Source organism: Corvus cornix, unplaced genomic scaffold (assembly GCF_000738735.6).
Source record: "Corvus cornix cornix isolate S_Up_H32 unplaced genomic scaffold, ASM73873v5 scaffold7, whole genome shotgun sequence".
NCBI classification, from domain to species: Eukaryota; Metazoa; Chordata; class Aves; order Passeriformes; family Corvidae; genus Corvus; species Corvus cornix.
The window spans coordinates 233,725-251,027 of record NW_024108692.1 but is presented as its reverse complement, the minus strand read 5'-3'; the positions used below and the strand labels follow the sequence as shown (position 1 = coordinate 251,027).

Sequence of the window (17,303 nt, the reverse complement as noted above, 5' to 3'; positions counted from 1 at the left end):
GACTCCTGAGTGCCAAACTGCCTTCCAAGAACTGAGAAGAGCATTAGTGATGGCCCCTGCATTAGGGCTTCCTGATCTAACCAAGTCCTTTGAACTGCTTGTACATGAGAGGCAACATTTAGCCCTGGGGGTCCTGATGCATAAGTTGAGAACCTGGAGGAGACCTGTGGGCTATTTCTCCAAACAGCTGGACAATGGTAGCAAAGGATGGCTGGGATGCTTGAGAGCGATTGCTGCAACTGTTCTATTGATCCAAGAGGCCAGGAAGCTCATGACTGGACAGCACATAACTGGTTTTGTTCCCCACATGGTGATATCCATATTGGAGCAAAAGGGGGGGCATTGGCGATCCCCCAGCAGGATGCTCAAATACCAAGTTGTGCTTTTGGAACAGGATGATGTGGAATTAAAGACAACAGTAACCACAATTTAAGCCATGTTTCTTGATCCAAAGGGATCCTTACAATGGATGCATAAGAATGATACTGTTGAGAATTTTAATATCTCAAAACCAAAATTCCAGATCTGGAAATAGTCTCAGGAAATATTTATCAGCTGACAGACTGCACTAGTACCCCTTGGGGATGTCAAATACCGAAAAATATGAAACAGCCCTCAAAAAGGACAATGGGAATATATCCAGCCAGTTCAGTGGTGTCTAGACTGGGAAGGGAATCCAGGCCTCCCAGAGGACCCCTTACAGGTCGGTATAAAATATTCTGATTTAATAAGGTCAAGGCAAAAGAATCCAAAGATAAAGGAAAAATGGAATTGCACTCAAGTATACACTTGTAGTAGCAAAAATCCTGAGATACAGTGACTCATGACTGTGGCTCAAGCTCTAAGGTTAAGGATATGTTTGTAGAAATTATTCTACCCTTCTTAATGACCCCTGGTCTCACCTAACAAACAACAAGACTTGGAGGGATATGGACTGTCAGCAGGACACGGTAAAATTATCATGACCCACAGTATGGGTGGAAGGAATGGGATTTGGACCACACGTTTGCCTTTAGGAGAATCAAGAGTACGATGGACACTGGGAATATTAATTAACATTATGTCCCTTGTGGAAGGAGTCACCATTGATGGCCCAACTGTGGGGAAAAGTTAAACGTGATGAAACTTGGAAACACCCCAGTATAGGAATGATAGTGGGATGGATTTTAGAATCCATCTTCACTCTGCAAATATCTACATTCAGAAATAGACCAGCCATTGGCTCTGCAAATGGAAACTTTAACAAATGCACCTCAACTGGGGTTCACTAGAATAAAGGAACAATAACAAGCCACAACTAGAATGACCTTACAGAACAGATTGGCTTTAGACTTATTGCTGTTACATGAACTTGGAGTATGTGGATATTTGAACAGTACTTGTTGTGTGCACACTCCAAATGTGACTGCTAAATTGGATGATCAAATAGAGAGGACAAAATCAGTTGCTGCATCCAGCAGAGAATTAAGGGCACGATTAGGAAGTAACTGGCTAAACAAAATATTTAAAAGATTTTGATATTCTCTTAACTGGTTGGTTGGCCTCACTTTTTCAAAGTATAATTGTGATTATAGTAATAATCATGATTATGATGTTTGCTTTAAGATGCATAAAAAACATGATTGCTAATGCAACATGAGAAACTTATATGATGTTAGTAAAAAGACAAAATGAGGCTTATGAAGGCTTACAAAGACAAGCTTCACAAGCCTCAGAGCTGGGGAATGTTACCAGATTATAAATGGCCTACACCTGGTGAGCTAACACAATGCTTCTTCTCCAAAACTCCTGGCCTATGGAACTGCACAATGCCCATTGTGCAAGAAGAACTGGAAGTTCACCAGCCTCAGTGTCCTGCCAACTCAGCCAGGTCAATTGGAACGCTGGGGTACACGACCACCAGGGAGATCCCCAGGACAGAAGAACGCATGCTTAAAGGGGATGGGAAATATGTTAATGATTTTGGGGAAATTATTATCATACCTCTGTTTAGTCCAGGACAATCAGTGAATATGTATGTAGAATACAGAATACAAACAGAAACTTTCCTGTACTCAGGATGCACAGGTTTGGGAGGAGCTATGCCCCTGTGCATCTGGCTGAACAAAGAACGCTGCTTCTTAATACTACATTGGTGTCAAGGAGCTTTTTATTTTTACTGAATTTTTGGTAACATTTCCATCCATCTAATTGTACATACTAATTGTCTATATTAATTAGTGTACTAATTGTATAACTTGTATATCAGTACAAGTTCATAATCATCATGTTCCTTCTGAGGCTGAAACCTGAACTGTGAACACCTTGCTCCAGGGTTATTCTGGAAACTTACACGTGTGTTTTGTGTCTGGTTCTTAAAGGAACTTTCACGAAAATAAGAAATAAGAGAATGCACTGAGAGTGAGAGAGAGAGGCTGCTATTCCTTGTTCCAGTGAGTCTGTGCCTTGCTGTCACTTGTCACCTGGCCATGGCAGGAGCAAGGAATGGATTTCATAAGAAGAACTATGGCACTTCATAATAATGCAAGGGCTTTAGTGAAAATTACTTTTAGTACTTTCTCTTCCAGGTGTCAGGGCTGTTCCCTCTCACTGCTGTTGTCAGTCTTTGTGACCTGTGCCACGTGTTCCCCTGCTGGTTCTGCTGGAAGGATGAAGAAGGACATTGGAGAGAGGAGCTGCAGAGCTGGTTAGAGGAAGGAGCCAGGAACCACAGTGAAGAATTGAAGGAAGAGGGTGCAGAGCACAGAATGGAACAGAAAGTGAAGCCATCTCTGCTGAGTGTTAGTGACAATTTCTGGAAAAACATAGATTTAAGAAAAACACCAAACCCAAAAATATACAAAGGGAGTGGCAGAGTCTGGTGTTAGGGATCTGTGGGCAGAGAGACAGCCAGCAGTGGAACAGGGTGTGCCTCTCCCATCCTGCAGGGATGTGACCACAGCACAAGTGGCTCCAGGAATTAACTCTGCGCTCTGAAGAGGTGGCAGTGACTGTGGCCAAAGGGCCAGAGCAGGTGCTGACATGGCAACACCAGGATGCTGGACCTGCCCTCCCTGGGCTTACTGGGCAAAGCTCCCACTCTTCTCCCAGCTCAGCCCTCCTGGCCACTGAAGCAGGTCTGGCTCTTACAGTGTCACCAGAAGAGCAAGTTGGGTTTATTCCAGTTCCATGATTTCTTCAACCACAACCAGAATTAGGGAGTAAAATGCTACAGACAACACACTCGAATGAATTTTCCAAAAACTTTGGAATCGCTTCCTGACTTTCCCTCCAGAGTGCCCAGGACTCTTGCTGGGCTCTCCCTGAACACAGGCAGCTCCCTGCTGCCCTCCAAGGTTCCCCAGGTCCTGTGTCAGGGTTTGGATGAATCCTGGCTGGACCCTAGTGCTCTTCAGTCTGCCCTGGAGCCTCCTCTGGTCTTTGCAGGGGCTCACAAGGGACCCAGTGTGGAATCCCACCCTTAACGGGGAGGGAGCACCCAAGATTTGCAAATGCTCGTGGTCAGAAAGAATGAAAAAGTCAGAGGGTCCACCAAAGCTTATGAAGATTTATTATTAAGTGACACACCTGGCATGGAAACTGGTATAAGTCAGTCCTTGACCTCCTCATATAAGCAATGGCAGTGGGTTTTGGATAAAGGGGTGGGGTGAAAAGGGAGGAGAAAACCAGAGAGATTAATTAAAGAGAAAGAAAGGAAAAAATAGAGAAAAGCAGATGACCAGTCCTGACTCCAGCGTTGATCCAGCTGATGGGGTGTCCAGGGTCCTGGGGCTCACACACATCTGGGCTTCGTGGAGGTTTTTATAGGCAAGTTTTCCCCACCCTGGAGATCAGTTTCTTGCTTTCTATGCAAATTGGTTATCACATGAAGTCTGTTCTTCCTGACTTTTCTGGAAATGGGGCAGAGGCTTCAGGGGTCTTTGGTGGTCTTGATACCTCTGTTATGCATCAAGTGAAAGCGTTAGACAAGACCTGCCTTAGGTTCAGATTTTTGGCAGCAGCTTTATTCAGGTGACCCACACCTAAACTGCTCTGGCTTGTACTTTCTTAAGACTGGCAGATCAGGTCTATTATAAAATGACTTATTTGTTGAATAAACAGGAGATTAACAGACAAAAAGCCTTAAACAGAGTTACCTATTACACAGGTTAAAACCAAGAAGTAGGTTACATAAAACTGCACGGCATAAAGGTACCTAATATTATAGCCAGCAAATAAATACCATAGATTAGGAGTAACTAGGATCAATGTAAATTACCACCAAATTATTGATGGGGTACACAGACTCTTTTCACTCAATTTTTAAGAGAGTAACTTAGAGCTGGTGTTCCAAGCTTTGAGTGATCCCCACGCATTTCCAAAGAATGTGCAGAAGAATTCTGTTTTGTGAAAGTTTAATGTAGCTTTTATAGTTTGTAAAGTGAAGTGCCTGTCAGTCAGAAATTCAAGCTTAGCGTTCTCTTATCTCGTTCTCAAGGTAAGATGTTTATTGTCAGCTAGGAATGCCACCTCCATGGTCCCAGAAGTACCCCACTACCAGACAGATGTCCTGGCTTGAGTTATTTCACAATTAGCAAATTCATGTGAGGGGGAGGATGCCCTGAGCTGTCGAACGAGCTGATTGGCAGAACAGATAAGCCCTTTTGTGGTAGGGGAACATCCTGCCAAAACCTCCCAGAGTCCATCCCCACTTGCTGACCTCATTCTTGCTTCTGCACTGTCCTATGTTGTGCTTCTCTCCAGGAGCCAGAACAAGGACTTTTGTTCCAGGAAATTGCTGCCCTAACTTCCACATGGCTGCTTCTCCAGCCTCATCCTGTTCTTTCTCACAGTGTGTTCTTACCAACAGTCCCTGCTTGGCTGCACAGCTCTCAGTAATGAGTGTTTGAGACATGCATCAGCCCTGATCTTCTAGGCTTCTGTGTCCAGGTGTCCTTGATGGTGTCCTGGTGAATCCTTTGGGGTTTTCTGGTACAAGAACTGGGCCCTGCTTCCCTCTGATACACCTTGGGGCCTTTGCTGGGCTTTATCAGGGACAACCTTGCCTGGTGAGAATTCAGGATGACAATGTTGATAACACACTGATGTTTTGGTTGTTGCTCAGCTGTGCTCACCCCAAGTCAAGGAGTTTTCAGTGGCTCTTTCTCTGCCAGTGCAGAGCTGCAGACGAAGCTGTGAGAGAGCACAGCCAGGACAGGTGACCCAAACTGGCAAGAGGGATATTCCAGACCACAGAATGTCATGCCCATATAAACTGGGGGAGTTGACTGGGAGGTGCCAATCCTTACTGAGTACTGGGTGGGACATCCATCGGTCAGTGAGTGGTGAGCAACTGCATTGGGCATCACTGCTTTTTCATGGGATTTATTCCTCTTCATCTTTTTCCTTTTCATTAGTATTATTATTACATTTTACTGTGTTTCAAGTATGAAACTGTTCTTTTCTTTTACGAAGAGTTGAAGAGGCACCAGTGGTGCATGAACTGGTAGGTCAGCTCTGGCAATACAAAAAAAGTCTCTCTTGACTACAGAGAAGCTGGTCCAGCATCTCACAGAGGACAGATCCTGCTATCAACAGTAAGTGTTGTTTTGCTCAGGAGAGAGGATATAGGGGGTACACACCATGGGGTACCCTGTGCTTTTACCTGTGGGATCACGGAGAAGAAATGAGGAACTGGGATGGAAAATCTTCCTCAGCCCCAGAGGCATGAGTGTGTGAATTGCAGGAAAACCAGTCACGGATGAGGTTCTTCCAGGAAAGCTGCTGCTCCAGTCTCCAGTTGGCAGATCTCCAGACAGAGTGGGAGGGCTGATCTTACTTGTGACCCTATCAAAAGCAATTCTAAGCTGTTTTTACAAGAAGTGAGTGAGGAATCCTATGATCAGGGCTAGGGGGCCCTGCATCCAGCCAGGTGGAGGAGAGGGATGGCCGGGTTTGCCAGAGTGTGTGGATCTGTACTCCCACTGGATTCCAAGGCTCCAACTGACAGTGAGGGACAGGGACTCCAATGCCATCAGGCTGTAAAGGCACACAACCCATCTGTATTTCAGGAGGGACAGGGGCATCCCAACAGTGACTCCCTTTGAGGCTGGAATCAGCCTGACTGGGAAGGAGTGGCCAAAGCACCCCACTGGACTGGGTCAGAGCTGTGCAAGCCTGGCTGCTTGGTGATATTCAACAAATCCAGGACATCCACACCAATATACACAGAGGTTCAGAGTTAATACCTTCCAAAGAACAGTTCCTCTTTTATGATTGGATAATAATTTCCATACAAGTTATGTAACCCCAGCAAAGCTCTACATATGCTCAGGGGAAGTCTTCACTTGGGCAGGACCTTTTTGATCTGCAGTAGTGATTTTTAGTATTATACTGAAGATGGTCTGGGTGTAGGATATATGGACCTTGGGGCTTTTGCTAAGTTGACAATAAATGCGTGGACATAGACCAACATCCTGATGTCGCACGTCATTAAAGCTTTTAAGTTCCAGGATGTCCTTGATTAAGTGTTGCAGCTGCTGCCTCTTCTACTGACATACAACATCTTGATTTACTACATCCTTAAAGAGGAGTTAGTTCCAAGATGTCCATGAGGGAGGTCTAAGGGATGCAGCTGCTGTCTCTTCCACTGATTGAGTTTCTTTTCTAACCAAATATGCCTGAAAATAGACAAAGATCTTATATTAAGGAATGCCCTGACTTTAGAAAATTTTGACATTGTAACACAGGAGGTTCCCTCTGAATACCCGGAAATACTTTATTACTTGAGGGTGACAAAGCCCAGAGAGACGGTGGAATCTCCACCCTTGGAGATATTCCAAAGCCATGTGGACACGTGTGGTTGGTGGATTTTGGATAGCTGCCACATGCCCACAAAAATGCTCTGTGACTGTCCCTCCCCAAGAAAATGACAACTCACACACCAGCAGGAAAAAGAGAGTAATTTTTCAGAAAAAATGACCTTCCAGGTAAAAAAGTATTTCATGATATGAGGAAAGAACATTTCTTTTTCTTGACAACATAACATTTCCCTAAAAAAAAATTCATTCTGATACATAATGTAAAAAATTCAGAGCTGACGCCCATAACAGATCACTACCTTAGGTCGGGAGACAAATTGGCAGCAGCCTGATTACAATGCATACATTGATCACGGCCTGTACATTGTTGACATTTGAAATGCAGAGTGACCTATCCATCATCATCATCAAATTCCTGCACGATTAAGAGAGGCTCAGGTTCATGCTCTGAAGTAGCTGGGCCTGTGGAGAGGAAGGGAATGAATTTCCCTTCCTGGCTGCTGCCATCACCAATGCTAAAAGTGTAGAGAGTTGCTCCCGTATGGACATTGTAAAATCTCAGCTTCTTGGCTGGGATGTTCAGGAAGATCCCAATCTTGTGCAAGTTCCTGCTCACGTTCAGACGGGTCCATCGATCTGTGTAGGCCCAACAGTCTCGTCCATCTGCCAACCCTATGGCCCAGAAGCCATTCTGAGGGCACAGAGTCAATGGCCCTTTGCGAGTCACAGATTCCAGGGCAATACCCAAGGCCCAGCTCCTTCTTCTCCCAACAGACACTTCCCAGTAGTGTTTCCCAGATGTGTATCCTTCCTTTGCCAGCACAAACAGATGGGAATCAAATCTCTTCTCATTGCTGGGCACATGTCTGATGACACCAGTATCTTTCACTTTCTGTCCATCTGCAGAGATTTCCAATCTGGGATGAGCCGTGTCAGCATCCAGGGTGACATCCCCTGCAATGGTCAGGTCAGGCCATGAGGAGCAGAAAACACAAGCTCTGCTTTCCTGAGCCTTTCCCTTCTGTGCCCTCAGGCCACTCTCATTTGTCCTTCCCCCTTCCACACTCAGGAGCACTCAGCAGCCTCAGGGCACCTCCAGCTTCTCCCTCCCCTCCACCATGTCCCTTCCTTGGGCTGCTGCCAGAGAGAGTGGCAGCCTGCAGGCACCAAATGCCAGGCACTGCTCCAGTGCTGCTGGGACTGCAGGAGACAGCTCCAAGGAGGCGGCTGTGGGGCTGAACCCCCTCTCCCTCCATTTCTGCATTGCTGGGGGGTGGCCTGAGGACAAGGAGCAGGAGTTGACAGCAGCTGGAATGAGGTTTGGGTGTCAGGATTAACTCCTTGGCAAAGTCTGAAGGGGATTTTCAAGCTTTAAGCAGTTTCTTCTCAAAAGTGTAAGCTGGCTGTGCCTGCTCCCCACAGCTGAGAGGGCCCCTGACAAGCACAGGCAAGGGCCTTGGGCAGCACATGGCAGTGAAAAAAGTCATCAAACCACCCTTCCCTGAGTGTGTTCTTCTCCAAACAGCTCTCTGAGCTCTCTGTTTTTCAGAGCTGTACTCAGGCTCTGAGGTCTCACCTCCATCATCTCCCCTGTGCTTACCTTTGTAGGACTCTACTTTGGAAAGTTCTGTGGGAAAAAGAGAAAAGCAGACAATGAGGGGATTTATCAAGATTTGCTGGGCCCACGTGTGCTCAGACACAACCCAAGCTGTTGTGGCCAAAAGGATGAGGTTCCAGTAACACACTTGATGTCTAAGTTGGGGAAAGACCTCAAGCAGTCCCAGGCCATTCTCCAAAGGGAGCAAAGCCGGAGGCACTGGGGTGCTCGATCCTTAGGCAGCAAGAACTCCAACCAGCCCTGAAATCCAGGCAGGAATCCTTGAGGAGAAGGAAGAAATTAATCTCCCTGCTGGTGGCAGGGAAGAAGGGATAGGGAACAAGGGAGATGAATTTCCATGGAGAAGACCTCTCTGGTTTGCCCTACACTGGGAGGAACTGTAGCTTCAGGACTCTTCAATGCTCCCATCTGCTGTAGGGATGCACCTTCCCCAGCACAGCCCAGCTGCTGCCTGAGTATCTCCTGGTGCCAGCAGACATTTCCCCTGGGGCAACACTCCCAGACTGATTTAAAATCTGCTCATTGCCCATAGTAATTTCCAACTTCTAAATCTGGAAGCATAGATCCAAAGAGAGATGGCCAACTCTCTGCTCTACATGACACTAAGGCCCCGCCCCACTCCCCTACTCTACTATGACACACGCACACACACACACACACACTCTTCTCTTAGCCACTTCTAGTCACATTTTTAAGAACCTCCAAGAGAAAACAGTTAATCAGTGTGTCTAATAATTTTGTTTCCCAGGCATGGGGCCCGTGGCTCCAGTTTTCTCCCTCGGAGGTCCAAGGAGGAATAAAACCTGCTGTGAGATGAGCTCGGCTTCTCCTTCCTTTCCAGATGGGAAAGAGATACCAGAGTAATGACCAGATCATGGACTACAAAGGAGAAGGGGCCCCTGGAAACCAAAGGTGACTTTCCTGCACCAGTTACCCATGGAGACACTTGTCAGGTTGATTTGGCACTCCTGAGCCAGGGAAAGGGCAGCAGGGCTTGCCCAAGGCCTGAGGCCTTACATTTCATCTGGGGCTCTCACACTCCTGTGGTCCTTCCCTCCCTGCAGTGTCCAACTCCCAGGGCTCTGGGGCACGTGGGCTCTGGAAAGAGGACAACAAACACCCTCCCACCTCAACAGAACTGGTTTGGATGGATTGACTGCTGGAGGGCTGTGGAAAGAGCACAGGACCTGTGAGTTTTCCAAAGGGCTTGGCAAAGGCCTGATGGGCAGGATGGAAGGTTGGGATTGTCCTCCTCCAAACTGTCCAAACAGCATCCATGAGCTGTGGGAGACACCCCTCTGTTGTGAGGAAGGTGAGTGTGTAGGAGGATGTGCAGATGGACACCTTTTGCACATCTCAGGTCATGGAGAGCCCATGGTACACACTCCCTTCAAAGACAAGGGAGAGAAGAGCCACCTGCAGTCCCCACCTCACTGTTCAGGTGTCTCTGGGTGGGACAGAAAAGCTACTCATCCAGGAAAGTCTGTCCCTCTCCATCCTTTCTGAGGAGCTGTGGAGGACACTGGATGATTTCCCTGTAGATCAGCTTTTGCCTAGAGAGATGGAGGTCTGCTGGGGAATGACCCTGCTCACCTCGTTTGTTCTCCAGCTCTGTTCTGAGGAGCTGTAGGTCACGCTGCGTGGACATCTGCATATTATGGAGAATTTGCTGGAGATTTTGCAGTTGATGGGAGATCTGCTGAAGATCCTTCTGCCACGTGGATTCCAGGATCATTGTGGCATTTCCTTCCTCTGTCATTCCTGTGAAATAGACCGGTGTCACTGAGGCAATGATTTTGCCTCCCCTAAATAACATCTTGTCCCACTAATGACATGGGGCCTTTCCTGTCAGAAAGGACCAAGAAGATGCTGTCCTTTCACTCCCTTCAATGATGAGGGAGAGCAGAGGAACCTTGAGCACCTTCAGTTGCCATCTCAGCATCAAAAGTGTTCCACATACCTGGGTCATAAGAGCTGCTCCCAAGGAAATTCTGCTTACAGTACCCACTTTGAGGAGAGAAAAAGCTCACAGGATGGTTTGCCTGTACAGCAGTGTTTCCCTTCAGAGAGATGAAGGCCTGCTTAAGAATGGTCCTGCTCACCTCGTTTGTTCTCCAGATCTGTTCTGATCATCAGGTCATGCTCTGTTGACTCCTGCATATTCTGGAAAGCTTGTATCAGAGTCTGAATTTGTTGGGACAGTTGCTTGAGGTCCTTCTCCAGCCTGGATTCCAGGGCCTGGGAGGTATTTGCCTCCTCTGTCTTTCCTGTAAAGAGAGAATGTGGAATTTGGGGTTATATTTGTTAAAGTGGTTGAGGTTTATGCTCACCAGAAGGCCCTGTGGGAAAGGCACAGCTGCTGGGCGGCTGAAGTTGGGTGAGGGGTGAGAGGCAGTCGCAAGTGAGGAGAGAGTTGGTTGAGTGACAATTGGCAGAGGGACTGTGATTGGCTGGAGGAACACGTGGCCAGCATATGAACGGGAAGCTGATTGGGTAATAGGATGCATGGACAGCAGCACGGGAGCTCTGCCAGCCAATGGGTGCCCTTCTGCTGTTAGGTTCTGTTAGGCTTTGGTTTGGTTTCGGTTGAGATTAAGGGTATAAGGAGGGGGTGATTTTTGGCAATAAATGGATCTTCTTGGGACATACAAGGGGGTCTGTCATCTTTGTTCCTCACTGCTACTAATGGCTGGCTCGGATCGGGACCGATAAAAGCGGTGAAGGGTGTGTACCACTCCGGTAGCAATTTCCACTGTGTTAGGAATTGGTCAGCTGGGAAGAGTTCGGGGAAGGAACTCAAGGAATTCAAGTGTGCACACCTCACCTATCAGGTGAGTAAGCAGTGGAAGCAATATGGGAGGTGGAATATCCCTGGAACAAAGAAGGAGCTTGGACCTGTATGGTGGCTCCTACATCGGCAAACTACTGATATTGCTGATGTGAAATTAAGCACCCTGCTGGACTGGGCGTCCAATCACGTTAAAGATTTTCCCTTTAGTGGGCCCCTTCAATCAGAAGCCTGGCAAGCGGTAGGGCAGAGACTTTTTGATATTGCCAGGAACAACGATGCTGAAGCTTGTGGGCACCTCGCTACATGGGGAACAATCATGGCGGCCTTTAAGGGAAGTTGCGTGGACATTGGCCATTACGCAGCTTCAGAAGCCGATTCCCCTGAGCCCTCAGCACCACCAGAACCCATATCCGATGCATCAGGCTACCCCGAGATTAACCCATCCCCTACAGAATTGCCTTACCCCGATAAAAATCCCTATGCGGTCGGCCCCCTCGGCGTGCAACTCCCTGGTTGTGAGCAAGCATCGGACTTACTTCCTGCCCAGAATGATGACATTGTAACCCAGTGTTGGCAGAAGTGTAGGGAAGCTGTGATGAAGGAGGGCGACCTGGCAGTCATTATGGCTCGTCCAGTTATATATGCGCTGAACCAACTCCTGGCCTACAGGGAACTAGACTATAAAGTAATCAAAGAACTGAGGACGCTAATAAAGGAAAGTGGTGCATCCTCCTGTCACATCCTAAGTTACCTAGAGTCCATAAGTACCACATATGTCCTCGTGCCTAATGACTGGAAAAGCATAATGAAAATGATCTTAACAATGATGCAATTTTCAGTCGGGCTCATCGACTGCCTTGAGCTGTGTACTACCCAGGCAGAAGGGCTGTGAGACAGAAATCCACCTATCGTTGCCACGCAGCTGACCGGAGAGGGTCTGTATGCAGTCCCTACAGCACAGACGCATGACGTATATGGTATCATCACCAACCTATCCCTGCAAGCCTTGCTGCGACTCCCGGGGACGGGTATCGATGCTAACGTGTCTTTTGCTAAGATTTTACAGGGTCTGGCAGAGTCGTTTGTACAGTTCCTGGACAGACTGCAGCCATGCTCTCCTGGCAAGTTGATAACGATGAGGCCAGAGCTATTCTGTTGTGGCAGCTTGCTTTCATAAATGTGAATGAAGACTGTAGAAAAGCATTGCTTGCTGTTCGTAACCCGCACACTTGTGACATAGCAGATACGGTTAGAGCATGCCAAAATGTGTGTTTTGCCACTCATCATACTAACTCTCCGGCCGTGGCTTTAGCCGTGCACTTCCGGGTTCTGGACACACGGGCAGGAGGTTGTTTTAACTGTGGGTCAACTGATCATTTTAAAAGGGATTGCCCTTGACAAGGGGACGGGATAAAAATACCACCTAGAGATTGTCCCCAGTGTGGAAGAGGGAGCATACTGATTGCTGTTCACGGCACGCTGTAAAAGGGAAGGCTATACAACTGGGAAACTTTTGGCAGGGGGCAAGCCCGTGCACCCCGCAGAATCAAAGAAATGCGAGGCAAAATATTTGGCAAGCAAGCTCCTGCCTGCAACTGCAGGCAGTGCAGGGCTGGACCTGGCCTCCAGAGTCAGTAACTCTCATGACATCTTCAGTGCACCTAGTTCCTCCTGGAGTGTGGGGATCCCTTGGTAATAATATACATGCTTTGCTGATAGGGCGTTCCTCTGCCACCAAACTGGGGCTTTTTGTGCTACCTGGAGTTACTGATTCGGATTATGAAGGTGAAATACAAATTATGCTATGGACTCCCGTGCCACCCTGCTTTATACCTGCAGGTCAACACATTGCACAACTTGTTCCTTTTTCCAACAAAACAAAAGCACCAAATTGGGGCTTTTTGTGCTACCTGGAGTTACTGATTCAGATTATGAAGGTGAAATACAAATTATGCTATGGACTCCCATGCCACCCTGCAGGTCAACACATTGCACAGCTTATTCCTTTTTCCAACAAAACCCCTAGTGGTAAGGGTAAACATGGCACAAGTAACTTTGGTAGCACAGGTCAGCCACAGGTTTTCTGGACAAGCTCCATTGCAACAGTTCAGCCAACCTTGATATGCAGTATAGATGGTAAAAAAATTAAAGGGCTTGTTGATACCGGAGCTGATGTCTCTATTATTAAAAGCAGTGAATGGCCTAATAATTGGCCCACAATCAGCCCCACATCAACCCTAATTGGGGTGGGAAGAATGCAGCACCCTAGACAAATCGCTCACCTTCGGCTTGTCCTTGGCCCTGAAGGGCAAACTGCCCTTCAATTGCCCCATTCACTGCTGCTATACCATGTACATTATGGGGAAGAGATGTTCTGGGACAATTTGGAACCACCATACAAATAGACTCAACCTCACCAAAAAAACCTTTTTCATAGGGGCCATTGATCAGCCATTCCGAAATCAAATATTGGACATATGTAAACTCACATGGTGAACTGAGGACCCTGTATGGGTCGACCAATGGCCCCTGAGAAGGGAATGGCTAGAAAACTTAAACAGCTTGTAGAAGAACAATTGTCTTTAGGCCATATTTTTCCATCTTCTAGCCCTTGGAACATCCCTGTGTTCTGTATACCTAAGAAAAATGGCAAATGGCGATTATTGCGTGATTTACGGGCAGTAAATGCAGTCATTGAACCTATGGGTACTCTGCAACCTGGGCTTCCATTGATGCCATGAAGATTTTTTGCCTTTTCTTTTATACCCCGTTATACCTTTCTTGCAACTTCTGTACTCTTAGTGCTTTTTGCCTACATTCTTGGACTTGTCTATCAAGCTGAGAGACTAAACATTTTAGAAGCTTTGTAGCTAGGGATCAGTGTGCCCCAGACCCCAAGGTTCTCTCCAGAACACATTCTGTAAACCAAGATAGAACCATCCAGGGGGAGGCTCCTTGAGGAGGGGGGCTCACTCGAGCCTCTCACTGGGAAATTTTTGATAGATATGCTAATTAGTAAAACCTGTAATGTTATACCAGATCTTTTGGGGGTGTGCATTGCGTGGTGTGCATTGAGGTGCATTCGACCTGGACGTAGTGCACCTAAGGATCTTTAAAATAAATACCAAGGAAAAATCCCTTTTCCCCTTCTAACCGTGTATGACTCTCGATTTTAAGACCAGGAAAAGGCATCAGGCATTAGGGATTCCAGGCAGAGCCAAAAATGCACCAGTGGAAATAAAATTGAAACCAGGAACTAATCCCATTATAATTAAACAGTATCCCTTGAAATTAGAGGATCGGAAAGGGACAAAAGAAATAATTGACAGCTTTTTGAAATTTGGATTTTTAATAGAATATGAGTCAGAGTATAACACTTCTATTCGGCCTGTGAAGAAACCAGACGGTAAGAGTTATAGATTAGTGCAAGATTTGAGAGCAATAAATAAAATTGTTGAGGATTTATATCTGGTGGTAGCAAATCCATACACCCTGCTAACAAAGTTAAAAGACAGCCAGGTGTGGTTTACTGTACTGGATCTAAAGGATGCTGTTTTCTGCCTAGCCCTAGACAAAGGTAATCAGAAGGTATTTGCTTTTGAATGGGAGAATCCTGATACAAGATGAAAAACCCAGTGTTACCCAAGGTTTAAAAAATAGCCCAACCATCTTCAGAAATCAGCTGTCTCAGGACCTTGAGGGATGGGACACCCCCACAGAGAGGGAGACTCCATTGCAGTTATGTGGATAATCTTCTCATAGCCACTGAGATAGAAGAAGACTGCATGCAATGGATGGTGCGTCTGCTAAATTTTCTGGGACTTAAGGGGTACAGAGCGTCTCAACAGAAAGCCCAGGTGATCCAGCCCCAGGTTACTTACCTCAGATTCAAGATTTCGTGAGGACAACGAGAACTCGTAAGGGAGAAGAAAGAAGCAATTTGCTGGACCCCAAGGCCCGAAATGGTAAAGGAACTCAGAACCATTTTAGGCGTGAGAGGATGGTGCAGATTATGGATCTGTAGCTATGGACTTCTAGTAAAACCATTAAACAAACTGGTAAAGGATAATTAAAAACATTTGAACTTGACAGGAAAGGCAAAAAGGGCATTGGAACAACTCAAGAAAGAACTCATGAGTGCCCCTGCCCTTGGCCTCCCGGATGTGTCAAAACCATTCTGGCTGTTCTCCCATGAAAGACAGTGCATAGCCCTGGAAGTACTAGCCCAGCAGCTAGGATGATACCAAAGCGTGGTCACTTACTTCTGCAAACAATTGGATGAGGTAAGCAAGGGTTGGCCAGGATGCCTGTGGGCTGTTACAGCAGTTGTTCTTAACATTCAAGAGGTCTGCAAATTCACTGTGGGCCAGAAAATGGCTCTGTTAGTCTCTCACACAGTCTCTGGAGTGCTGGAGCAGAAAGGGAGCCACTGGCTTTCCCCCTCTCGATTCCTAAAATACCAAGCTACACTAGTAGAACAAGATGATAATATCGTGACTACTAATATTGTGAACCCAACATCTTTTCTCAGTGAGGCTACAGCTACATTAGAACCTGTGGCCAACGACTACCTGGAAACCACGGAGACAATCAACTCCAGCAGACCTGATCTGAAGGAAGAACTTCTGGAGGGTGCTGTGGACTCTTGGTTCACAGACAAAAGCAGCTTTTTAAAATCAGGGACTCGTAAAGCAAGGTATGCAGTGACCACTGCCAACAACGTAATCCAAGCAAAACCATTACCCGCAGGGACATCTGCTCAGAAGGCAGAGATAATTGCCTTAATACAATCCCTAGAGCTGGCAAAAGGAAAAAGAATCAACATATGGACTGACCCCAAGTATGCATTTGGGGTAGTACACGCTCACGGTGCTGTCTGAAAGGAAAGGGGATTGCTTACAGAAAATCAAACATGCAGAAGAAATTCTGCATCTATTGGAAGCTGTAAACTTACTGGAACAAGTGGCAATTGGTAGAACATGAGGCCAAACAGGCCGCAGAAGGGGCTCAGACTGAGGCATTAGCTTTGATACCAGTCAGTTAAACCCAGCGCAGAGGTAGGACACCAGTACTCAAAAGAGGATATAAAGTTAGTGGAGGACTTAGAAGTAAAGAAGGAAGGAACAGTGTTTGTGACAACCTGACAGTCTTGTCCTCCTACCCTCACACATATTGTGGACTGTAGTCCTATAGGAATGTAACAAAACTCGTTGGGGAGCAGATGCTTTGTATACAGATTTGACTAAAGGGATAATAGGCCATAATCTGTATACCATTACCAAACAAGTCACTCAGCAGTGTGAAATTGGCCAGAGGAATAACCCAAGCACTACAAATAGAATACAAATTGGGACAACTGGGAAAGGAAATATACCAGGCCAACAGGGGCAAACGGACTTTTCTGAGCTCCCAAGAAAAGGGGGGTACAAATACCTATTGGTATTGACAGATACTTTCTCTGGGTGGCTGGAAGCTTTTCCATGCAGAGGAAATAAATCTAGAGAAGTTACTACAATGCAGAGCTCAATGCAATACCTCCTGTGGATTTGAAGAGATCTGGACCAAACTTACTTCATGGTTACCCAGCTGGACTTGGTTAAAACATCTGTTGATAAGGGTCACCATAGTAATTGACTATATGTGTTTTAGTTTGCGTCATGAATCAGTGTCACAGCTGTTGTAATGCCTTAGCTATAAAATGAAATAGAGATATGGAGAGACCAGTTCCCATCAGGAACTTAGTCTCAAGGAAAATGGGGGACTTGATACAGACAGCAGAACAGAACAGCATTTGACTCACTTGGTAAGGACAGTAGAACAGAACAACACTTACTCTTATCAAGGACAGTAGAACACAACAGCATGGCTGTGGAGAAACAAATACAGGATGCGCCTTAGGCAAAGAGAAGTCATGCAAAAGGCAAGCAGGATGCCAGCTCAGCTCTACAAAGTTGACAAAATAGAAGTTACGCAAAACAACAATATTGCGCTTACTCAAAATCAGGGATCAAGGCACAGCCACCTAAAAAGGATACTGGATGTTGGAGACAGACCCCAAAGAACCATATAAGAACTTCCAGTAAGGGGTGTGACT

At 46.4% G+C, this 17,303-nt stretch overlaps 1 protein-coding gene across 4 annotated transcripts in view; it reads right to left on the bottom strand.

The window, feature by feature from the left end:
* Nucleotides 1–4,377: 4,377 nt before the first annotated feature.
* Nucleotides 4,378–17,303, bottom strand: part of LOC120412266 (E3 ubiquitin-protein ligase TRIM39-like) — a 28,616-nt gene continuing 15,690 nt past the window's right edge. For 2 of the 4 annotated variants that reach the window (XM_039572646.1, XM_039572645.1), the window contains 5 exons: nucleotides 17,043–17,075; nucleotides 10,521–10,685; nucleotides 10,012–10,179; nucleotides 8,401–8,427; nucleotides 4,378–7,754 (listed from right to left, as the gene is read on the bottom strand). In XM_039572646.1, coding sequence (XP_039428580.1) covers nucleotides 7,192–7,754; nucleotides 8,401–8,427; nucleotides 10,012–10,179; nucleotides 10,521–10,685; nucleotides 17,043–17,075 — 956 coding nt within the window. In that variant the 3' untranslated portion in view covers nucleotides 4,378–7,191. The remainder of the gene's footprint in view (nucleotides 7,755–8,400; nucleotides 8,428–10,011; nucleotides 10,180–10,520; nucleotides 10,686–17,042; nucleotides 17,076–17,303) is intronic. The other 2 variants (XM_039572647.1, XM_039572648.1) reach the window with 1 other exon arrangement.